This window comes from Salmo salar, chromosome ssa03, assembly GCF_905237065.1.
Source record: "Salmo salar chromosome ssa03, Ssal_v3.1, whole genome shotgun sequence".
NCBI lineage: Eukaryota > Metazoa > Chordata > Actinopteri > Salmoniformes > Salmonidae > Salmo > Salmo salar.
This window is the reverse complement of record NC_059444.1, coordinates 93,936,426-93,961,793: the sequence shown is the minus strand read 5'-3', so window position 1 is coordinate 93,961,793 and position 25,368 is coordinate 93,936,426. Positions and strand designations below refer to the sequence as shown.

Below are 25,368 nucleotides of genomic sequence, written 5' to 3'. Positions count from 1 at the left end.
AAAAATACATTTATAATTTACTACAATGAAAACAGAAATGTAGCTATGACAAATCCTAGTTTTATATACATGCGTCACACATATGAATTGTTCTGACTTTATTTCCTCCAGTCACATCATAAAAGTTTCCTTTGAAAAGACATGGCCAAGAGCAATGGTGGAAATGACTGGCAATATCTCTCACATTCGGTAAGTCCATGATCACAATACACCTTTAGACCTACTTGGAGGAAATCAAGCAGAATTCAAACGACCTACCCTTGCCCCATGCAAATCAGTGTACAGTGACTCACACAGCGACAGGTGCGTCAGTCGGACAGGTACCCGGAAGAAGAGAGAAAAAAAAACAGGAGCTTGTTCGAGTTACAGGTACAATGAACTTCGGAAAAACATATAAAAACTTGTTTGATTACTACCGAAAATATGAGTTTATTGTATTTGTTTGTGTTCAAGTTAAATTATATATATATATGTAATCTTGGAATATTCTTTAAAAGTGAAAGTCTGAGGCTGTAATTCATCAAGATGTTACAGTCAGTCAGACATAACGATAATGATTTTGGTCTTGTGTTAAAGAAGTTAAAAGCAAATATAGTCATTTTTAGATGTAAAATAGAGTCTGTATTTGGCTAGTTGGTCTATATCTCATCATAGTAGTCTATGTAAAAGTGATCAGGAGAAAAGTACTGTGTCTAGGTCAGAGCAGGTACGCTGAACTCTGATCCATTTTATGAGGTACATTTTAAAATGCAGCATGATCTCCCTTACAATGAAATAACATTGGTTTGTATATTTTAGGCCTAATTTATAGACCGACATAGTCAGCCATTCAGGTGCATTGTAATTGTCTATAGAGAATTACCACAGTCTCTTCTCCCAGTGTGTCCTGTATTAACCCTGACTGCTCCAGTTATGGACCAGAGAAACCTTGTAGTCTATATTAGAACCATGTCTCTTCTCCCAGTGTGTCCTGTATTTTATAATCATAATAAACCCTATATTGTTCTTCTCCAGTGTGTTAACCCTTACAGAGACTAATTCTAGCCCAGCTACAGCCATGGACCAGAGGAACCTACAGGAAGAGTTTAAGGATCAGTTTACAGACGTGGTGTCCAGACTGCAGTCTAAACAGCTGTTCCAGTCTGACTGGGACATCGCCTCCTTCGCTGTCTTCTTCATCTTCATCGGTAGGAACACCCACACGCGCACACACACACACACACACCCACACACAATTGACTGTCCATCTTGATCCTTTCAGGCATGGTTCTGCTGCTTGTTGTCCTGGTTCTGATCCGCTGCTGCTGCTGCTGCTGTGATGAACAGGTAATGTAGCAATCAATCAATAAAATGTAATGGCCTGTTTCTGTGAGAAATGTGTGGTGTGTATAGCCTGGTCCCAGATCTGTTGGTATCTATAGCCTGGTCCCAGATCTGTTGGTATCTATAGCCTGGTCCCAGATCTGTTGGTATCTATAGCCTGGTCCCAGATCTGTTGGTATCTATAGCCTGGTCCCAGATCTGTTGGTATCTATAGCCTGGTCCCAGATCTGTTGGTATCTATAGCCTGGTCCCAGATCTGTTGGTATCTATAGCCTGGTCCCAGTTCTGTTGGTATCTATAGCCTGGTCTCAGATCTGTTGGTATCTATAGCCTGGTCCCAGATTTGTTGGTATCTATAGCCTGGTCCCAGATCTGTTGGTATCTATAGCCCGGTCCCAGATCTGTTGGTATCTATAGCCTGGTCCCAGATCTGTTGGTATCTATAGCCTGGTCCCAGATCTGTTGGTATCTATAGCCCGGTCCCAGATCTGTTGGTATCTATAGCCCGGTCTCAGATCTGTTGGTATCTATAGCCTGGTCCCATATCTGTTGGTATGTATAGCCCGGTCCCAGATCTGTTGGTATCTATAGCCCGGTCCCAGATCTGTTGGTATCTATAGCCCGGTCCCAGATCTGTTGGTATCTATAGCCTGGTCCCAGATCTGTTGGTATCTATAGCCTAGTCTCAGATCTGTTGGTATCTATAGCCTGGTCTCAGATCTGTTGGTATCTATAGCCCGGTCTCAGATCTGTTGGTATCTATAGCCCGGTCCCAGATCTGTTGGTATCTATAGCCTGGTCTCAGATCTGTTGGTATCTATAGCCTGGTCTCAGATCTGTTGGTATCTATAGCCTGGTCTCAGATCTGTTGGTATCTATAGCCTGGTCTCAGATCTGGTGCTCTTGTCAACCATGTTTGGTGTGAGTTGGCATGATAGCACACAGGCCCACATTTCTGATATGTCAGCCACCCATAGTGTTAATGAGGGAGTTGTATTTATTTGTTGTATATTTCAAATCAATTCAAAATGAAGCCGTGTCATTCAGACTCTATCCTGTCTTGTATCATGGTCATTCAGACGCTATCCTGTCTTGTATCATGGTCATTCAGACGCTATCCTGTCTTGTATCATGGTCATTCAGACTCTATCCTGTCTTGTATCATGGTCATTCAGACTCTATCCTGTCTTGTATCATGGTCATTCAGACTCTATCCTGTCATGTGTCATGGTCATTCAGACTCTATCCTGTCATGTGTCATGGTCATTCAGACTCTATCCTGTCATGTGTCATGGTCATTCAGACTCTATCCTGTCTTGTATCATGGTCATTCAGACTCTATCCTGTCTTGTATCATGGTCATTCAGACTCTATCCTGTCTTGTATCATGGTCATTCAGACGCTATCCTGTCTTGTATCATGGTCATTCAGACTCTATCCTGTCTTGTATCATGGTCATTCAGACTCTATCCTGTCTTGTATCATGGTCATTCAGACTCTATCCTGTCATGTGTCATGGTCATTCAGACGCTATCCTGTCTTGTATCATGGTCATTCAGACTCTATCCTGTCTTGTATCATGGTCATTCAGACTCTATCCTGTCATGTGTCATGGTCATTCAGACTCTATCCTGTCATGGTCATTCAGACTCTATCCTGTCATGTGTCATGGTCATTGACTCTATCCTGTCTTGTATCATGGTCATTCAGACTCTATCCTGTCTTGTATCAGGGTCATTCAGACGCTATCCTGTCTTGTATCATGGTCATTCAGACGCTATCCTGTCTTGTATCATGGTGAAGACCCATCAGTTTGAGTCAGTCACATGATCACATCCTACAATAAAGGGTTTGTTTTTGTGACCACAGATTTAGCATGGCTGTATCAAGGAGTCTGTGGTGAAGACCCATCAGTTTGAGTCATTCACATCCTACAATAGAGGGTCTGTTTTAGACCAGATTTAGCATGGCTGTATCAAGGAGTCTGTGGTGAAGACCCATCAGTTTGAGTCATTCACATCCTACAATAGAGGGTCTGTTTTAGACCAGATTTAGCATGGCTGTATCAAGGAGTCTGTGGTGAAGACCCATCAGTTTGAGTCATTTACATCCTACAATAGAGGGTCTGTTTTAGACCAGATTTAGCATGGCTGTATCAAGGAGTCTGTGTGCCGTCTGTGTCAGACAGGTGTTCACTGTTTTTCCTCTGAATAAAGATGTCTTGAAAGATACATGATTTTCCCTCCTCTCTCTCTCTGTGTTTCCCAACAGCCTAGAAGACACAAAGTGGGTCATGAAAACTTTGGAATGGAGACCTGAAAGAAACTTGGAACAGAATGGAAGATTCCACAATGACGACACTTAGAAAATTGATTAGTCCTTTCTATAATTAATCTTATTCATATTTTTAGATGCACTTTATATTTCACCTTTATCTGTGTGCCAAACCAAGAGTTGTATAACTTGTTTTCATTCTGGTTCTATTTACTCTGACTGGTGGAAAATGTTGCACTCCCTGTGGTAACCCGTTTTAGCTGCCGTCTAATGGTGGAAAGTCATTGGAGGTCATATGAATCAGTTTACTTGTTCCCTGCACGGCTAGCGGTTGTTGCTAGGACGCCAGAAAGGAGAGCTAGGTGAAAACAGTCACTGAGTGTCACAACCAGAAGATGAAAGGGCTTTCACTAACAACTAGGCACCACCCTTTATGTAGTGGAATCAACACCAGTTCACAAAGTCAAACTTTTCTACTTCGTTTGTGTACTTTAAACATAACTTCTTAAGTGTATGTAATGAGGAATGATAGATATTGTAGTAGTATTGATTCAATGACTTTAATGTAGTTAATTATATTAACAATATAATTGAATGTTGAAACATGTACATTGTATGATTCAATAATATTTTGTATTGAATCTGTCCTGATTGACTGAGCGAACACTCCTGTATAACATCTCTTTACTGCACAGATAATAGATCATATGGTCCACAACATATACATGTATACATGTCAAAATAAATGAAAACACTTGCAGTAATAATAATTTTTGTTCAGCATTGGAATGGATATTCACTTCACAGGGAATCATCAAGGCAAAGTAACATAAGTGCAAACAAACAATTGAATAAATAAAAACATTAGCTAACAACACATACATTGAAATTAACTGATACAATGACGAATAATAGCTTATCGTTGAGGAGGCATGAAGGTTTACCCTTCAAAGCTGGGAATGTCCGTTTTCCTTTATACGTGACATAAAGCATCATGCCAAGGAATATAGAGTCAGAAACCTACAAGTTAATATCACCATGAAGAGTCACGGTAACACTGTTTCATGTCACAAACATATACTTCTGATGAGTAGCGTAGTCTACACAAAATAACAGTATTATTTACCACAGTATGACAATCTGCTTGACAAATGTTTCCAATACCTTTTCACACTGCTGAGCAAACCAAGCTGATCTGGTTACTCATTAACCATAGATGCTGGAACCGTGTTTGTATCGGTCCCTACCCAAATAAACCATCAAATAAAACATATCTGAGCTACTACAGCACATTTTTGGTCGCTATTATAGTGTGAAAAGGGTATAACTATGTGGAGAGGAGGAACGTTAGTATTCCGTAACAAGAGAAGTGTTTCAGACTAAAACAACAACACAAGCTGATTCATAACGAGGTCCAAGTTAGTACTATACAACAGGGAGGTTCAAGTTAGTACTATACAACAGGGAGGTCCAAGTCAGTTAGTACTATACAACAGGGAGGTTCAAGTTAGTACTATACAACAGGGAGGTCCAAGTCAGTTAGTACTATACAACAGGGAGGTCCAAGTCAGTACTATCCAACAGGGAGGTCCAACCAAGTTAGTACTATCCAACAGGGAGGTCCAAGTCAGTCAGTACTATACAACAGGGAGGTCCAAGTCAGTCAGTACTATACAACAGGGAGGTTCAAGTCAGTTAGTACTATACAACAGGGAGGTCCAAGTCAGTACTATACAACAGGGAGGTCCAACCAAGTTAGTACTATCCAACAGGGAGGTCCAAGTCAGTTAGTACTATACAACAGGGAGGTCCAAGTCAGTTAGTACTATACAACAGGGAGGTCCAAGTCAGTTAGTACTATACAACAGGGAGGTCCAAGTCAGTTAGTACTATACAACAGGGAGGTCCAAGTCAGTTAGTACTATACAACAGGGAGGTCCAAGTCAGTTAGTACTATACAACAGGGAGGTCCAAGTCAGTTAGTACTATACAACAGGGAGGTCCAAGTCAGTTAGTACTATACAACAGGGAGGTCCAAGTCAGTTAGTACTATACAACAGGGAGGTCCAAGTCAGTCAGTACTATACAACAGGGAGGTCCAAGTCAGTCAGTACTATACAACAGGGAGGTCCAAGTCAGTCAGTACTATACAACAGGGAGGTCCAAGTCAGTCAGTACTATACAACAGGGAGGTCCAAGTCAGTTAGTACTATACAACAGGGAGGTCCAAGTCAGTTAGTACTATACAACAGGGAGGTCCAAGTCAGTCAGTACTATACAACAGGGAGGTCCAAGTCAGTCAGTACTATACAACAGGGAGGTCCAAGTCAGTCAGTACTATACAACAGGGAGGTCCAAGTCAGTCAGTACTATTCAACAGGGAGGTCCAAGTCAGTTAGTACTATACAACAGGGAGGTCCAAGTCAGTTAGTACTATACAACAGGGAGGTCCAAGTCAGTACGTACTATACAACAGGGAGGTCCAAGTCAGTACGTACTATACAACAGGGAGGTCCAAGTCAGTTAGTACTATACAACAGGGAGGTCCAAGTCAGTTAGTACTATACAACAGGGAGGTCCAAGTCAGTTAGTACTATACAACAGGGAGGTCCAAGTCAGTACTATACAACAGGGAGGTTCAAGTCAGTACTATACAACAGGGAGGTCCAACCAAGTTAGTACTATACAACAGGGAGGTCCAAGTCAGTTAGTACTATACAACAGGGAGGTTCAAGTTAGTACTATACAACAGGGAGGTCCAAGTCAGTTAGTACTATACAACAGGGAGGTCCAAGTCAGTTAGTACTATACAACAGGGAGGTCCAAGTCAGTTAGTACTATACAACAGGGAGGTCCAAGTCAGTTAGTACTATACAACAGGGAGGTCCAAGTCAGTTAGTACTATACAACAGGGAGGTCCAAGTCAGTACTATACAACAGGGAGGTCCAACCAAGTTAGTTAGTACTATACAACAAAATACAACAGATGACGCACAGAGATACATGCACCCAATCCTAAATCAACCCCTAGTCCCTACTTGTCTAGATCAGAATGCAGTGTTTCCCCTATATTCATATCCATAGACTTCCAGTCATGCAGTGTTTCCCCTATATTCATATCCATAGACTTCCCGTCATGCAGTGTTTCCCCTATATTCATATCCATAGACTTCCCGTCATGCAGTGTTTCCCCTATATTCATTCCCATAGACTTCCCGTCATGCAGTGTTTCCCCTATATTCATTCCCATAGACTTCCAGTCATGCAGTGTTTCCCCTATATTCATTCCCATAGACTTCCCGTCATGCAGTGTTTCCCCTATATTCATTCCCATAGACTTCCAGTCATTGTGCTAACGACCCCCAACTAGGGGTAACACTGAATGTATTGGATAGATATACCAATATGGTAGTAGCTCCACCATATTGCTTAGTCCTATACTTTCTTCACAAGTAGGGAGTGTAGTCTAGAGGGTAGGGTCTAGGGGTTGATTTGGGACTGAATTAAAGCAGCTGTAACACACAGATGGGCCCTAAACCCTGGAATACTAAACACTGGTAATGTATATGGACTTTGATCCGGCTGTTCTCCTGTAAATTATACAAACAAAACCCACTTCAAATCAGACAATATTTTCAAGACATCCCTTTTATCTGGGTTGGTTGGTGTGAAGGATTTGGACAGAACACCTAGGCATTCTGACGGTCAGCTAGCTGCAGGAGGTTAGAACACCTAGGCATTCTGACGGTCAGCTAGCTGCAGGAGGTTAGAACACCTAGGCATTCTGACGGTCAGCTAGCGGCAGGAGGTTAGAACACCTAGGCATTCTGACGGTCAGCTAGCTGCAGGAGGTTAGAACACCTAGGCATTCTGACGGTCAGCTAGCTGCAGGAGGTTAGAACACCTAGGCATTCTGACGGTCAGCTAGCTGCAGGAGGTTAGAACACCTAGGCATTCTGACGGTCAGCTAGCTGCAGGAGGTTAGAACACCTAGGCATTCTGACGGTCAGCTAGCTGCAGGAGGTTAGAACACCTAGGCATTCTGACGGTCAGCTAGCTGCAGGAGGTTAGAACACCTAGGCATTCTGACGGTCAGCTAGCTGCAGGAGGTTAGAACACCTAGGCATTCTGACGGTCAGCTAGCTGCAGGAGGTTAGAACACCTAGGCATTCTGACGGTCAGCTAGCTGCAGGAGGTTAGAACACCTAGGCATTCTGACGGTCAGCTAGCTGCAGGAGGTTAGAACACCTAGGCATTCTGACGGTCAGCTAGCTGCAGGAGGTTAGAACACCTAGGCATTCTGACGGTCAGCTAGCTGCAGGAGGTTAGAACACCTAGGCATTCTGACGGTCAGCTAGCTGCAGGAGGTTAGAACACCTAGGCATTCTGACGGTCAGCTAGCTGCAGGAGGTTAGAACACCTAGGCATTCTGACGGTCAGCTAGCTGCAGGAGGTTAGAATGGTCGGTAGTTCCAGAAACTAGAGAAGACGGAAATCTAGAAGGAGGAGGAGAAAAATCCAGTTAATGTGTCATGGTAAGCCAATATAATAAAGACTTTATAATATAGATCACAAAACAAGTGGCTTGGCCACATCTTCTCTGCTTCTCAGTCGATTTAGACTCTTGTTTCCAATAAGCACCTTTTCATACCATTTAGAACTTTTCACAGAAGCAAAACAGCTCTCCCTGTCTTCTCTTTTCCGAGTCTGACATTTCTTTAGTTACAGACACACTTGAACAAGGTGAATCATCTACTTCATACCAACGGACCCAGCCTCAATCTATGCCAATATCACAGCTACTCATTCACTTCAGTGTGTTCTGTGGACCAATGGAGTGTTGAAAAAGTGTCCTGCTGCCACACACGTCACCCACCTTGTCCTTGAGCTGCTGACAGAGCTGCAGGGAGATGGTGAAGAAGACCAGGGTGTTGTTGAGCCAGGGGACAACACACTCCACCTTGTGAACCTGGCTCACCTCAAACTTAGCATTGTTCAGCTCACTGGGGGAGACAGCAGGGAAAGAGTTCAACAATAAAACAGCAAAATAAAACAGTTGGGTGTATTGGAAATGGCACTGTATGTGTTAAAACAGTTGGGTGTATTGGAAATGGCACTGTATGTGTTAAAACAGTTGGGTGTATTGGAAATGGCACTGTATGTGTTAAAACAGTTGGGTGTATTGGAAATGGCACTGTATGTGTTAAAACAGTTGGGTGTATTGGAAATGGCACTGTATGTGTTAAAACAGTTGGGTGTATTGGAAATGGCACTGTATGTGTTAAAACAGTTGGGTGTATTGGAAATGGCACTGTATGTGTTAAAACAGTTGGGTGTATTGGAAATGGCACTGTATGTGTTAAAACAGTTGGGTGTATTGGAAATTGCACTGTATGTGTTAAAACAGTTGGGTGTATTGGAAATGGCACTGTATGTGTTAAAACAGTTGGGAACTGTGTGTGTGAAAGTATTCAGAAATGAGAGGACCCGTGGTAGACCCAACAAGCATCATTTATTATGCTGCTGACTAGTGACAGAAATACATTTTTAAAACGGTAGTTAGTATTGTTAGAGACACACTAATATCTTCACATCAATAAGATATGAATGGACATGAAAAGATCCTGTGTGTACTGACCACAGACAGCCCATCTAAAGTGTTAGTGACTGACACGATGTGAACCGTTATCAAACAGAACTTACAACATGGCTCCAGGGTTGTGTAACACAGAGCTTCCAGAAGGCCTGAAGTTCTGTTGAAACACCAGAGGTAGACAAACTGATGCATCTGCACAATACCACATGTGATTACAGAACTAACAGCTGTGATCTTGTTGTCTCAGGGCTGGATTTGATCCGCAGACTGTATCTGCAGGAGAGTGTGAATGTGTACCTTGGTGGTGTTGGGCTGCATTGCGTGCAGCTGGTAGACAGTCAGACACAGCTTACTCAGGTTGATATAGAAGTTCACCATCACATCACCTGGCATTGGAGGAGTGAACATTTTCTGGAGAAAGGGGGGGAAGAAAGAAAGAGATTGTGATGTAAATTGCACACAGTAGACGGCGAGACCGGTTTCTCTGCTATGACCTATAACCTATGACCTATGGCAGACTCACCATGAGGCCGCTGGTGGCCAGCTCCGGCAGGGTCATGGCAGCTGGAGTGGTGAGGCGGTTACGAGCCCTGGTCAGCTGGAGCATCACCGCGTCCATCAGCTACAACAACGACATCATCAGTCAGCATCAACTACAGTGATCAACTAGGAACAACACAACCGGAGATACAGAGGAAATTATCTGGTGAAGAGATGCACTCTGGGATGGAAAAGTTGTTCTAGGTAATGAACAGGTACATGGTGGAGCAAAGTTGTAGTCTAAGGAGGTGTAGTCTAAGGAGGTGTAGTCTAAGGAGGTGTAGTCTAAGGAGGTGTAGTCTAAGGAGGTGTAGTCTAAGGAGGTGTAGTCTAAGGAGGTGTAGTCTAAGGAGGTGTAGTCTAAGGAGGTGTAGTCTAAGGAGGTGTAGTGTAGTCTAAGGATGTGTAGTCTAAGGAGGTGTAGTCTAAGGAGGTGTAGTCTAAGAAGGTGTAGTGTAGTCTAAGGATGTGTAGTCTAAGGATGTGTAGTGACGTGTAGTTTAGTCTAAGGATGTGTAGTCTAAGGATGTGTAGTGACGTGTAGTTTAGTCTAAGGACGTGTAGTCTAAGGACGTGTAGTCTAAGGACGTGTAGTCTAAGGACGTGTAGTCTAAGGATGTGTAGTCTAAGGATGTGTAGTCTAAGGATGTGTAGTGACGTGTAGTTTAGTCTAAGGATGTGTAGTCTAAGGATGTGTAGTGATGTGTAGTGTAGTCTAAGGATGTGTAGTGACGTGTAGTTTAGTCTAAGGATGTGTAGTCTAAGGATGTGTAGTCTAAGGATGTGTAGTGACGTGTAGTTTAGTCTAAGGACGTGTAGTCTAAGGACGTGTAGTTTAGTCTAAGGATGTGTAGTCTAAGGATGTGTAGTGACGTGTAGTTTAGTCTAAGGATGTGTAGTCTAAGGATGTGTAGTGACGTGTAGTTTAGTCTAATGATGTGTAGTCTAAGGATGTGTAGTGACGTGTAGTGTAGTCTAAGGATGTGTAGTGACGTGTAGTTTAGTCTAAGGATGTGTAGTCTAAGGATGTGTAGTCTAAGGATGTGTAGTCTAAGGATGTGTAGTTTAGTCTAAGGATGTGTAGTGTAGTCTAAGGATGTGTAGTGACGTGTAGTTTAGTCTAAGGATGTGTAGTCTAAGGATGTGTAGTCTAAGGATGTGTAGTCTAAGGATGTGTAGTGACGTGTAGTTTAGTCTAAGGATGTGTAGTCTAATGATGTGTAGTGACGTGTAGTTTAGTCTAATGATGTGTAGTCTAATGATGTGTAGTCCAGTCCAATGATGTGTAGTGCAATGATATGTAGCGTAGCGTAGACTAAGGATGTGTAGCGTAGACTAAGGATGTGTAGCGTAGACTAAGGATGTGTAGCGTAGACTAAGGATGTGTAGCGTAGACTAAGGATGTGTAGCGTAGACTAAGGATGTGTAGCGTAGACTAAGGATGTGTAGCGTAGACTAAGGATGTGTAGCGTAGACTAAGGATGTGTAGCGTAGACTAAGGATGTGTAGCGTAGACTAAGGATGTGTAGCGTAGACTAAGGATGTGTAGCGTAGACTAAGGATGTGTAGCGTAGACTAAGGATGTGTAGCGTAGACTAAGGATGTGTAGCGTAGACTAAGGATGTGTAGCGTAGACTAAGGATGTGTAGCGTAGACTAAGGATGTGTAGCGTAGACTAAGGATGTGTAGCGTAGACTAAGGATGTGTAGCGTAGACTAAGGATGTGTAGCGTAGACTAAGGATGTGTAGCGTAGACTAAGGATGTGTAGCGTAGACTAAGGATGTGTAGCGTAGACTAAGGATGTGTAGCGTTGACTAAGGATGTGTAGCGTAGACTAAGGATGTGTAGTGTAGACTAAGGATGTGTAGCGTAGACTAAGGATGTGTAGCGTAGACTAAGGATGTGTAGTGTAGACTAAGGATGTGTAGTGTTGACATAGAAAATAGAGGAAAACCACTTCCCTGATAGCTCTGTTATATCTGTTAGCTCCGCTATGACACAGAAAGCAGTTTATTTCTGACAGTAATTATCAGTGTTTTCCCTGGTGGAAACTAACCTCATTACCCTCAGCCCCAGTCTTAAAGTGGTAGCTGTGTGTGTGTGTGTGTGTGTTCCTACCTTGTTGACCTCAGCCCCAGTCTTAAAGTGGTAGCTCTCATCTCTACCACTCAGCAGCTGCAGAGCCTGATTCACATGGTTCCTAGCATCCTGGATCTGAGGGAGAAACGGGGACAGAGTCAGTATTATTAGATCTGAGACAGGGTCAGTATTATTAGATCTGAGACGGGGACAGAGTCAGTATTATTAGATCTGAGACGGGGACAGAGTCAGTATTATTAGATCTGAGACGGGGACAGAGTCAGTATTATTAGATCTGAGACAGAGTCAGTATTATTAGATCTGAGACAGAGTCAGTATTATTAGATCTGAGACAGGGTCAGTATTATTAGATCTGAGACAGGGTCAGTATTATTAGATCTGAGACAGGGTCAGTATTATTAGATCTGAGACAGGGTCAGTATTATTAGATCTGAGACGGGGACAGAGTCAGTATTATTAGATCTGAGACGGGGACAGAGTCAGTATTATTAGATCTGAGACAGAGTCAGTATTATTAGATCTGAGACAGAGTCAGTATTATTAGATCTGAGACAGAGTCAGTATTATTAGATCTGAGACAGAGTCAGTATTATTAGATCTGAGACAGGGTCAGTATTATTAGATCTGAGACAGGGTCAGTATTATTAGATCTGAGACAGGGTCAGAGTCAGTATTATTAGATCTGAGACAGGGACAGGGTCAGTATTATTAGATCTGAGACAGGGACAGAGTCAGTATTATTAGATCTGAGACAGGGTCAGTATTATTAGATCTGAGACAGGGACAGGGTCAGTATTATTAGATCTGAGACAGGGACAGGGTCAGTATTATTAGATCTGAGACGGGGACAGAGTCAGTATTATTAGATCTGAGACGGGGACAGGGTCAGTATTATTACATCTGAGACAGGGACAGAGTCAGTATTATTAGATCTGAGACAGGGACAGAGTCAGTATTATTAGATCTGAGACAGGGACAGGGTCAGTATTATTAGATCTGAGACAGGGACAGAGTCAGTATTATTAGATCTGAGACAGGGACAGGGTCAGTATTATTAGATCTGAGACAGGGTCAGTATTATTAGATCTGAGACAGGGTCAGTATTATTAGATCTGAGACAGGGTCAGTATTATTAGATCTGAGACAGGGTCAGTATTATTAGATCTGAGACAGGGACAGTATTATTAGATCTGAGACAGAGTCAGTATTATTAGATCTGAGACAGGGTCAGTATTATTAGATCTGAGACAGGGACAGGGTCAGTATTATTAGATCTGAGACAGGGACAGGGTCAGTATTATTAGATCTGAGACAGGGTCAGAGTCAGTATTATTAGATCTGAGACGGGGACAGGGTCAGTATTATTAGATCTGAGACAGGGTCAGTATTATTAGATCTGAGACAGGGACAGAGTCAGTATTATTAGATCTGAGACGGGGACAGAGTCAGTATTATTAGATCTGAGACAGGGTCAGTATTATTAGATCTGAGACAGGGACAGGGTCAGTATTATTAGATCTGAGACGGGGACAGGGTCAGTATTATTAGATCTGAGACAGGGACAGGGTCAGTATTATTAGATCTGAGACAGGGACAGGGTCAGTATTATTAGATCTGAGACAGAGTCAGTATTATTAGATCTGAGACAGGGTCAGTATTATTAGATCTGAGACAGGGTCAGTATTATTAGATCTGAGACAGAGTCAGTATTATTAGATCTGAGACAGAGTCAGTATTATTAGATCTGAGACAGAGTCAGTATTATTAGATCTGAGACAGAGTCAGTATTATTAGATCTGAGACAGGGTCAGTATTATTAGATCTGAGACAGAGTCAGTATTATTAGATCTGAGACAGGGTCAGTATTATTAGATCTGAGACAGGGTCAGTATTATTAGATCTGAGACGGGGACAGAGTCAGTATTATTAGATCTGAGACGGGGACAGAGTCAGTATTATTAGATCTGAGACAGAGTCAGTATTATTAGATCTGAGACAGGGTCAGTATTATTAGATCTGAGACAGGGTCAGTATTATTAGATCTGAGACAGGGTCAGTATTATTAGATCTGAGACGGGGACAGAGTCAGTATTATTAGATCTGAGACGGGGACAGAGTCAGTATTATTAGATCTGAGACAGAGTCAGTATTATTAGATCTGAGACAGAGTCAGTATTATTAGATCTGAGACAGAGTCAGTATTATTAGATCTGAGACAGAGTCAGTATTATTAGATCTGAGACAGAGTCAGTATTATTAGATCTGAGACAGAGTCAGTATTATTAGATCTGAGACAGAGTCAGTATTATTAGATCTGAGACAGAGTCAGTATTATTAGATCTGAGACAGGGTCAGTATTATTAGATCTGAGACAGGGTCAGTATTATTAGATCTGAGACAGGGTCAGAGTCAGTATTATTAGATCTGAGACAGGGACAGGGTCAGTATTATTAGATCTGAGACAGGGACAGAGTCAGTATTATTAGATCTGAGACAGGGTCAGTATTATTAGATCTGAGACGGGGACAGAGTCAGTATTATTAGATCTGAGACGGGGACAGGGTCAGTATTATTACATCTGAGACAGGGACAGAGTCAGTATTATTAGATCTGAGACAGGGACAGAGTCAGTATTATTAGATCTGAGACAGGGACAGGGTCAGTATTATTAGATCTGAGACAGGGACAGTATTATTAGATCTGAGACAGGGACAGTATTATTAGATCTGAGACAGGGACAGTATTATTAGATCTGAGACAGAGTCAGTATTATTAGATCTGAGACAGAGTCAGTATTATTAGATCTGAGACAGGGTCAGTATTATTAGATCTGAGACAGGGTCAGTATTATTAGATCTGAGACAGGGTCAGTATTATTAGATCTGAGACAGGGACAGGGTCAGTATTATTAGATCTGAGACAGGGTCAGAGTCAGTATTATTAGATCTGAGACGGGGACAGGGTCAGTATTATTAGATCTGAGACAGGGTCAGTATTATTAGATCTGAGACAGGGACAGAGTCAGTATTATTAGATCTGAGACGGGGACAGAGTCAGTATTATTAGATCTGAGACAGGGTCAGTATTATTAGATCTGAGACAGGGACAGGGTCAGTATTATTAGATCTGAGACGGGGACAGGGTCAGTATTATTAGATCTGAGACAGGGACAGGGTCAGTATTATTAGATCTGAGACAGGGACAGGGTCAGTATTATTAGATCTGAGACAGAGTCAGTATTATTAGATCTGAGACAGGGTCAGTATTATTAGATCTGAGACAGGGTCAGTATTATTAGATCTGAGACAGGGTCAGTATTATTAGATCTGAGACGGGGACAGGGTCAGTATTATTAGATCTGAGACAGGGACAGGGTCAGTATTATTAGATCTGAGACAGGGACAGGGTCAGTATTATTAGATCTGAGACAGGGTCAGTATTATTAGATCTGAGACAGGGTCAGTATTATTAGATCTGAGACAGGGTCAGTATTATTAGATCTGAGACAGGGTCAGTATTATTAGATCTGAGACAGAGTCAGTATTATTAGATCTGAGACAGAGTCAGTATTATTAGATCTGAGACAGAGTCAGTATTATTAGATCTGAGACAGGGTCAGTATTATTAGATCTGAGACAGAGTCAGTATTATTAGATCTGAGACAGAGTCAGTATTATTAGATCTGAGACAGAGTCAGTATTATTAGATCTGAGACAGGGTCAGTATTATTAGATCTGAGACAGAGTCAGTATTATTAGATCTGAGACAGGGTCAGTATTATTAGATCTGAGACAGAGTCAGTATTATTAGATCTGAGACAGGGTCAGTATTATTAGATCTGAGGGAGAGATGGGAATTTAGGAATGTGGCCAGGTTGGGTATTTAGCCATAACACCAGGGTGTACACTCCTACTCTGACATTAAATGCCAAGGGATTTTGAATGACCACAGAGAGTCAGGACACCCGTTTTAACGTCCCATCTGGAAGACGGCACCCGACGCAGGGCAATGTCCCCAAATGTAATCAAGGTTTGAAATGATTATGTTTTAGTCTAATATTATATCTGTTTAGGGTTCTTGTGGTCAATGCTTGTTGCACCCTCGACAACTACTATGATTATTATTATTTGACCATGCTGGTCATTTATGAACATTTGAACATCTAGGCCATGTGCTGTTATAATCTCCACCCAGCACTGCCAGAAGAGGACTGGCCACCCCTCATAGCCTGGTTCCTCTCTAGGTTTTTGGCCTTTCTAGGGAGTTTTTCCTAGGGAGTTTTTCCTAGCCACCGTGCTTCTTTCACATGCTTTGCTTGCTGTTTGGGGTTTTAGGCTGGGTTTCTGTACAGCACTTTGAGATATCAGCTGATGTACGAAGGGCTATATAAATACATTTGATTTGAATTCACAATCTATAAATATTTGTTTTATTTTGTTCTGAATCCCAACCCTCCTCTCAACAAAAAGTTGGGACTGAATCTAGTTGATGATCCTTGGTTTAGAGGCTGCAACAAAGGCCTTTCACTGTCCTTATGCACATGACTTTACAACTTGAAACACACCACACACACAGTACCTGTTGTAATTTCCAGTGCTTATCATCCCTGAATGTGAAATGCATCACTTGGTTGCTTTTAGCAGTTTTCAGATTGATGTCCTGTGAAGACAAAAGGTGAACATTACAGAAAGAACCTGACATAGTAACATGTTCTCTCTACTAAAACACATTACAGAAAGAACCTGACATAGTAACATGTTCTCTCTACTAAAACACATTACAGAAAGAACCTGACATAGTAACATGTTCTCTCTACTAAAACACATTACAGAAAGAACCTGACATAGTAACATGTTCTCTCTACTAAAACACATTACAGAAAGAACCTGACATAGTAACATGTTCTCTCTACTAAAACACATTACAGAAAGAACCTGACATAGTAACATGTTCTCTCTACTAAAACACATTACAGAAAGAACCTGACATAGTAACATGTTCTCTCTACTAAAACACATTACAGAAAGAACCTGACATAGTAACATGTTCTCTCTACTAAAACACATTACAGAAAGAACCTGACATAGTAACATGTTCTCTCTACTAAAACACATTACAGAAAGAACCTGACATAGTAACATGTTCTCTCTACTAAAACACATTACAGAAAGAACCTGACATAGTAACATGTTCTCTACTAAAACACATTACAGAAAGAACCTGACATAGTAACATGTTCTCTACTAAAACACATTACAGAAAGAACCTGACATAGTAACATGTTCTCTACTAAAACACATTACAGAAAGAACCTGACATAGTAACATGTTCTCTACTAAAACACATTACAGAAAGAACCTGACATAGTAACATGTTCTCTACTAAAACACATTACAGAAAGAACCTGACATAGTAACATGTTCTCTCTACTAAAACACATTACAGAAAGAACCTGACATAGTAACATGTTCTCTCTACTAAAACACATTACAGAAAGAACCTGACATAGTAACATGTTCTCTCTACTAAAACACATTACAGAAAGAACCTGACATAGTAACATGTTCTCTACTAAAACACATTACAGAAAGAACCTGACATAGTAACATGTTCTCTCTACTAAAACACATTACAGAAAGAACCTGACATAGTAACATGTTCTCTCTACTAAAACACATTACAGAAAGAACCTGACATAGTAACATGTTCTCTCTACTAAAACACATTACAGAAAGAACCTGACATAGTAACATGTTCTCTACTAAAACACATTACAGAAAGAACCTGACATAGTAACATGTTCTCTACTAAAACACATTACAGAAAGAACCTGACATAGTAACATGTTCTCTCTACTAAAACACATTACAGAAAGAACCTGACATAGTAACATGTTCTCTCTACTAAAACACATTACAGAAAGAACCTGACATAGTAACATGTTCTCTACTAAAACACATTACAGAAAGAACCTGACATAGTAACATGTTCTCTACTAAAACACATTACAGAAAGAATCTGACATAGTAACATGTTCTCTACTAAAACACATTACAGAAAGAACCTGACATAGTAACATGTTCTCTCTACTAAAACACATTACAGAAAGAACCTGACATAGTAACATGTTCTCTCTACTAAAACACATTACAGAAAGAACCTGACATAGTAACATGTTCTCTCTACTAAAACACATTACAGAAAGAACCTGACATAGTAACATGTTCTCTACTAAAACACATTACAGAAAGAACCTGACATAGTAACATGTTCTCTCTACTAAAACACATTACAGAAAGAACCTGACATAGTAACATGTTCTCTCTACTAAAACACATTACAGAAAGAACCTGACATAGTAACATGTTCTCTCTACTAAAACACATTACAGAAAGAACCTGACATAGTAACATGTTCTCTACTAAAACACATTACAGAAAGAACCTGACATAGTAACATGTTCTCTACTAAAACACATTACAGAAAGAACCTGACATAGTAACATGTTCTCTACTAAAACACATTACAGAAAGAACCTGACATAGTAACATGTTCTCTACTAAAACACATTACAGAAAGAACCTGACATAGTAACATGTTCTCTACTAAAACACATTACAGAAAGAACCTGACATAGTAACATGTTCTCTCTACTAAAACACATTACAGAAAGAACCTGACATAGTAACATGTTCTCTCTACTAAAACACATTACAGAAAGAACCTGACATAGTAACATGTTCTCTCTACTAAAACACATTACAGAAAGAACCTGACATAGTAACATGTTCTCTCTACTAAAACACATTACAGAAAGAACCTGACATAGTAACATGTTCTCTACTAAAACACATTACAGAAAGAACCTGACATAGTAACATGTTCTCTCTACTAAAACACATTACAGAAAGAACCTGACATAGTAACATGTTCTCTACTAAAACACATTACAGAAAGAACATGACATAGTAACATGTTCTCTCTACTAAAACACATTACAGAAAGAACCTGACATAGTAACATGTTCTCTCTACTAAAACACATTACAGAAAGAACCTGACATAGTAACATGTTCTCTACTAAAACACATTACAGAAAGAACCTGACATAGTAACATGTTCTCTCTACTAAAACACATTACAGAAAGAACCTGACATAGTAACATGTTCTCTCTACTAAAACACATTACAGAAAGAACCTGACATAGTAACATGTTCTCTACTAAAACACATTACAGAAAGAACCTGACATAGTAACATGTTCTCTACTAAAACACATTACAGAAAGAACATGACATAGTAACATGTTCTCTACTAAAACACAGCCAAACACTGCCAGTGAGACTGTTTACAGAGAATAGTGTACAACCAGAGAAAGGAGACTCACAGCTTGAGTCAGGGCTTCTCCCTGTAGAGTCAGTACTCCTTTCACCTGGTCCATGCTGCGAAGACAAGACAGCAGGACTCACAAGACTGTAATAATGACACTGTGGAAGTCCCAGATAGAACCCTATCCCCTACACACTACACTACTGTTGACCTGAGTCCTATGTCATAATGTCACCTTGTCATAGACTCAAGTCCCGGCAGATTAGAAACTTGTTGTTGATGTCTGTAAACAGAAGGTTGTGTAATGTATAAATAAGCCCTCCACTATAACAAATGTTAACAGACTGGGGTTTCCCCTCAACCAAGACACATACAGTACGTACAGCCATGGACCTGAAGCACACACACACACACACACACACACACACACACACACAAACACACACACACACACACGAGATGTTGGGACTGGCTTCTGCACTTTAAATAGGTGCAACAGGGCATCAATAATAAGCCTATTTTCGTGCTCTATAGATTATATCACATTACCCCCCCAAAAAAGACCATTAGAAAATAACTTGCTTTGGTTATGCATGTTGTGTGAGAATTTTATATATATTTTTTATTTATTTTACCTTTATTTAACTAGGCAAGGCAGTTAAGAACAAATTCTTATTTACATTGACAGTCTAGGAACAGTTGGTTAACTGTCTTGTTCAGGGGCAGAACGACAGATTTGTACCTTGTCAGTTCTGGGATTTGATCTTGCAACCTTTCAGTTATTGGCCCAACGCTCTAACCACTAGGCTACCTGCTCTGACCACTAGGCTACCTGCTCTAACCACTAGGCTACCTGCTCTAACCACTAGGCTACCTGCTCTAACCACTAGGCTACCTGCTCTAACCACTAGGCTACCTGCTCTAACCACTAGGCTACCTGCTCTAACCACTAGGCTACCTGCTCTAACCACTAGGCTACCTGCTCTAACCACTAGGCTACCTGCTCTAACCACTAGGCTACCTGCTCTAACCACTAGGCTACCTGCCACCCCTCTAACCACTAGGCTACCTGCCACCCCTCTAACCACTAGGCTACCTGCCACCCCTCTAACCACTAGGCTACCTGCCACCCCTCTAACCACTAGGCTACCTGCCACCCCTCTAACCACTAGGCTACCTGCCACCCCTCTAACCACTAGGCTACCTGCCACCCCTCTAACCACTAGGCTACCTGCCACCCCTCTAACCACTAGGCTACCTGCCACCCCTCTAACCACTAGGCTACCTGCCACCCCTCTAACCACTAGGCTACCTGCCACCCCTCTAACCACTAGGCTACCTGCCACCCCTCTAACCACTAGGCTACCTGCCACCCCTCTAACCACTAGGCTACCTGCCGCCCCTCTAACCACTAGGCTACCTGCCGCCCCTCTGACCACTAGGCTACCTGCCACCCCTCTAACCACTAGGCTACCTGCCACCCCTCTAACCACTAGGCTACCTGCCACCCCTCTAACCACTAGGCTACCTGCCACCCCTCTAACCACTAGGCTACCTGCCACCCCTCTAACCACTAGGCTACCTGCCACCCCTCTAACCACTAGGCTACCTGCCACCCCTCTAACCACTAGGCTACCTGCCACCCCTCTAACCACTAGGCTACCTGCCACCCCTCTAACCACTAGGCTACCTGCCACCCCTCTAACCACTAGGCTACCTGCCACCCCTCTAACCACTAGGCTACCTGCCACCCCTCTAACCACTAGGCTACCTGCCACCCCTCTAACCACTAGGCTACCTGCCACCCCTCTAACCACTAGGCTACCTGCCGCCCCTCTAACCACTAGGCTACCTGCCACCCCTCTAACCACTAGGCTACCTGCCACCCCTCTAACCACTAGGCTACCTGCCACCCCTCTAACCACTAGGCTACCTGCCGCCCCTCTAACCACTAGGCTACCTGCCACCCCTCTAACCACTAGGCTACCTGCCACCCCTCTAACCACTAGGCTACCTGCCACCCCTCTAACCACTAGGCTACCTGCCGCCCCCAGAAGGAATGTAAAGGTAAATAACATAACCCAACATGCGTTTCTAATCTATGTCATGTGTTAACAACAGATCTTCATTAGGCTGGACGAGACGGGGTTTCTTATAATGTACATTATATTCATGTTTTCTGTCTTACATTGTCTATTGTATTGCTATGAATCAAGGAGACACATTTAATGTTTTTAAAATGGCTAATAAAGAATCAAAGTCACTAACTCAACCAATCAATCCCCCAACTGATCAATTAACCAATCAAATCAAGCAATGAATCCCTCCAAGTCTTACGTTGAGCTGCCCAGGATGAAGTTCTCCTGTTTCAGTTGGCTCTCCAGTCCTGGGGTGGGAATGAAGAACCTCCTGGATGCCTCCTGGTGACATAAACATAGTACACAATCTAGTACACAATCTAGTACACAATCTAGTTATATAGACACAATCTGCACTGAACAAAAATATAAAGACACCATGTAAAATGTTGGTTTCATGAGCTGAAATAAAAGATCCCAGAAATGTTCCATACGCACAAAAAAAGTATTTCTCTCAAATTTTGTGCACAAACTTGTTTACACCCCTGTTAATGAGCATTTCTCCTTGCCAAGATAATCCATCCACCTGACAGGTGTGGCATATCAAGAAGCTGATTAAACAGCATAACATTACACAGATGCACCTTGTGCTGGGGACAATAAAAGGCCACTCTAAAATGTGCAGTTTTGTCACACAACGCCACAGATGTCTCAAGTTGAGGGATCGTGCAATTGCCATGTTGACTGCAGGAATGTCCACCAGAGATGTTGCCAGAAAAGTGAATGTTCATTTCTCTACTACAAGCCACCTCCAACCTCGTTTTAGAGAATTTGCAAACCACAGACCACGTGTACGGCGTTGTGTGGGCAAGCGGTTTGCTGATGTCAACGTTGTGAACAGAGTGCCCCATGGTGACAGTGGGGTTATGGTATGGCCAGGCATAAACTATGGACAACAAACACAGCTGCATTTTAATCTATGGTAATTTGAATGCACAAAAATACCGTGACGAGATCCTGAGGCCCATTGTGAGGCCCAATTTTTTGCAAGGTATGTGTGATCAAGAGATGCATATCTGTATTCCCAGTCATGTGAAATCCATAGATTATGGCCTAATGAATATATTTAATTTGACTGATTTCCTCATTAGAACTGTAACTCAGTAAAATCAGTTAAATTGCTGCATGTTGCGTTTATATTTTGGTTCAGTATAGTAAACCTGTACACAATCTAGTTACAGCATTGTAAATATCTCCATCAATAACTCAATAAAATGTCTTGAGAAGCGTGAATACAAATAGCAATCAACTCTGACAACAGTACACCAAAATCAAACAACATTTGAAGAATTTAGTTACACAACAACCTAGCCAAAGTTGAAATGTCTTGAAATGCATTTGTTCTACATGGTTTATCATTAGTCATGATAATCTCCTGTTAAAGTATCCTCCTCTATGGCTATGGGGTCAGTGTACCTCCTCTATGGCTGTGGGGTCAGTGTACCTCCTCTATGGCTGTGGGGTCAGTGTACCTCCTCTATGGCTGTGGGGTCAGTGTACCTCCTCTATGGCTGTGGGGTCAGTGTACCTCCTCTATGGCTGTGGGGTCAGTGTACCTCCTCTATGGCTATGGGGTCAGTGTACCTCCTCTATGGCTGTGGGGTCAGTGTACCTCCTCTATGGCTGTGGGGTCAGTGTACCTCCTCTATGGCTGTGGGGTCAGTGTACCTCCTCTATGGCTGTGGGGTCAGTGTACCTCCTCTATGGCTATGGGGTCAGTGTACCTCCTCTATGGCTATGGGGTCAGTGTACCTCCTCTATGGCTGTGGGGTCAGTGTACCTCCTCTATGGCTGTGGGGTCAGTGTACCTCCTCTATGGCTGTGGGGTCAGTGTACCTCCTCTATGGCTGTGGGGTCAGTGTACCTCCTCTATGGCTATGGGGTCAGTGTACCTCCTCTATGGCTATGGGGTCAGTGTACCTCCTCTATGGCTATGGGGTCAGTGTACCTCCTCTATGGCTATGGGGTCAGTGTACCTCCTCTATGGCTATGGGGTCAGTGTACCTCCTCTATGGCTATGGGGTCAGTGTACCACAGCTAGGTCCAACCCAATATTGACAACTCAGCCGTGTTAAGACACCTCAGTGACACCATTGTCTTGTGATCGGAGCTCTTTGATCCTATGGAGCCAATACTTAGTTGTTGGGTGAGGTTGATCCTACTGATCTTGGATCAGTTTGGGATTTCCCCCCACTAACGGTAAGGTTAGGATAGGGAGAGAGGAAGCTGATCTTAGATCTGTACCAAAGAGAAACTTCACCCCAGAGTTAATATTTACCTTCAGTATATCCTGGAGCTGCTTCAAAACAGCATGAACCTCCTCTTTCAGCAACCAGTTAAACTCCTCCTCCTGAAGGGAAGGAAGGGAGGGAGGGAGAGAACGAGAGGGGTGAAAGGGAGAGAGAGGAGACAAACAAGATAGTTATTGTGGTGGTCAGCAGAGATAGGGATGGTCAGCAGAGATAGGGATGGTCAGCAGAGATAGGGACAGATAGATAGGCTTATTCAGTTCTAGAATGATCACATGATCATGGTTCCAATTACAATTCCACTGGTGTTCTGAGAATGCTGTGGGTCTACTTCCCTGAATGCAGGAATCATAGCATTACAATGATTCACTCTAATTCTATGGTAGAAATGTCATCTGACAGGAAGCAACAGAGACATGTTGCTCTTGTGCCTGTGTATCTACATACATACCAGTAGCTTTAAGAGACCTGCTTCTGTATACTAGCTAGCTATATAGAAAGCCCTGCATATATCTTCTCTCACTGGGGAGTTCTTGGATGAAGCCCACCCTTGAGGACTGAATGTGACGCTTGACACCTATGGATCTATAGGTGGAGCGGTGTACAGAAAGCTAGATATATGGGGTTGGCAGGGCAGCAGTGACCTCACCCATCGAAGGCTGTAAATGTGACAATCATTCAATGTGACTTATGAGGACTTGGATCATACTGTATATCACGTTGTCATTGACAACCAGCAGAACAGAGCTTGCCGACGCAAGGCAGCAGAGCAGTTTTATTCTTGGCACTGTCAGGCGCTACGGCAGTGAGTGTACAAAACATTAAGGACACCTTCCTAATATTGAGTCGTACAGGGATGCTGACTCCCATGTTGACTCCAATGCTTCCCACAGTTGTGTCAAGTTGGCTGGATGTCCTTTGGGTGGTGGAACATTCTTGATACACACAGGAAACTGTTGTGCGTGGGAAACCCAGCAGCTTTGCAGTTCTTGACACAAACCAGTGCACCTGGTACCTACTACCATACCCGTTCAAAAGGCACTTCAATCTTTTGTCTTGCCCATTCACCCTCTGAATGGCACACATACACACCATCTCTCAAGTCTTAAAAATCCTTATTTAACCTGTCTCAAGTCCTCTCCTTCGTCTACACTGGTTGAAGAGGATTTAACAAGTGACAAGAGATCATAGCTTTCACCTGGTCAGTCTATGTCATGGACAGAGCAGGTGTCCCTAATGTCCCTTTTAATCACGCAAGAAGATCGCATGAGAAAATATACTCATATAACAATAACAATCAATAGTTGGCTAGCAAAATAGCTAGCTAGACGTCGGTGAATAACTAGCTAGCCAAGGTTAACCCATTTATGTTGTTAGCTAGCTTGTCATGATACCGACCCTTCTAGTTCTGCTTACCAAAACAGCCCTCTCGGCTTGGCTTGGACCCGACATCTTTGGTAGTTCAGATAAAGATCTTTGAGGATTGAGCATTCCCGCAGGCAGACTGGTCCACCAAGTATGTAAACCAGAAGATCTTCAACCCGTCTTCTTCTAGGGTTGTGTTTACGTTCAGCAAGATAGTTTAGTCACACATTAACAATTAATCTTGGCCCCGCCCCCTAATCCCTTCTTTGGGAATGCACTTCCGGTTTGCGTCACATTAAACCATTTTCCGCAGCAGGCCAAGAAAAGCGGAAGAGAGAGGTTGGAGCAGGCAGTTCTTACTATACCTCAGTGAAAGGCAGCAGGCCCCTAAGCTTTTCTCCCTCGGTCGACCTCAAAACACAACAGTACTGTTTAATCAAGTACCGATTGCAAT

The 25,368-nt window shown here is 42.4% G+C and overlaps 2 protein-coding genes across 3 annotated transcripts; one reads left to right on the top strand and one right to left on the bottom strand.

Annotated features, from left to right (window-relative positions):
* The first annotated feature begins 122 nt into the window (after positions 1 to 122).
* LOC106601948 (small integral membrane protein 22) lies at positions 123 to 4,367 on the top strand. Its single transcript, XM_014194389.2, has 4 exons — positions 123 to 369; positions 1,015 to 1,187; positions 1,262 to 1,326; positions 3,595 to 4,367. Exons 2-4 carry the CDS (start codon positions 1,058 to 1,060, stop codon positions 3,640 to 3,642), a joined length of 243 nt encoding a protein of 80 aa, XP_014049864.1. The 5' UTR covers positions 123 to 369; positions 1,015 to 1,057; the 3' UTR covers positions 3,643 to 4,367.
* LOC106594201 (protein rogdi homolog) lies at positions 4,139 to 25,192 on the bottom strand. Of its 2 annotated transcripts, XR_006769293.1 has the most exons (12): positions 24,966 to 25,192; positions 23,579 to 23,650; positions 21,500 to 21,582; positions 19,221 to 19,275; positions 16,413 to 16,493; positions 11,853 to 11,948; positions 9,717 to 9,815; positions 9,491 to 9,604; positions 9,301 to 9,350; positions 8,474 to 8,600; positions 7,330 to 8,093; positions 4,139 to 7,286 (listed from the first exon to the last, which is right to left on the bottom strand). XR_006769293.1 is itself a non-coding variant. In XM_045715844.1 (11 exons), the coding sequence occupies exons 1-11, from the start codon at positions 25,038 to 25,040 to the stop codon at positions 8,052 to 8,054; spliced, it is 894 nt and encodes a 297-aa protein (XP_045571800.1). In that variant the 5' UTR covers positions 25,041 to 25,192; the 3' UTR covers positions 4,139 to 8,051. The 2 variants fall into 2 exon arrangements, 1 of the variants encoding a protein (XP_045571800.1); XM_045715844.1 differs by having other exon boundaries at positions 4,139 to 8,093.
* Positions 25,193 to 25,368: the final 176 nt, after the last annotated feature.

Excerpts from the sequence above, each read along its gene's own strand:
- LOC106601948 (XM_014194389.2), top strand. The coding sequence starts at position 1,058 with ATGGACCAGAGGAACCTACAGGAAGAGTTTAAGGATCAGTTTACAGAC. Across the intron at positions 1,188-1,261 it reads TGTCTTCTTCATCTTCATCG|GCATGGTTCTGCTGCTTGTT; the intron begins GTAGGAACACCC and ends TGATCCTTTCAG. Across the intron at positions 1,327-3,594 it reads GCTGCTGCTGTGATGAACAG|CCTAGAAGACACAAAGTGGG; the intron begins GTAATGTAGCAA and ends GTTTCCCAACAG.
- LOC106594201 (XM_045715844.1), bottom strand. The coding sequence starts at position 25,040 with ATGCTCAATCCTCAAAGATCTTTATCTGAACTACCAAAGATGTCGGGT. Across the intron at positions 19,276-21,499 it reads TTCATCCTGGGCAGCTCAAC|CATGGACCAGGTGAAAGGAG; the intron begins GTAAGACTTGGA and ends TTGTCTTCGCAG. Across the intron at positions 8,601-9,300 it reads CACAACCCTGGAGCCATGTT|TGAGCTGAACAATGCTAAGT; the intron begins GTAAGTTCTGTT and ends TGTCTCCCCCAG.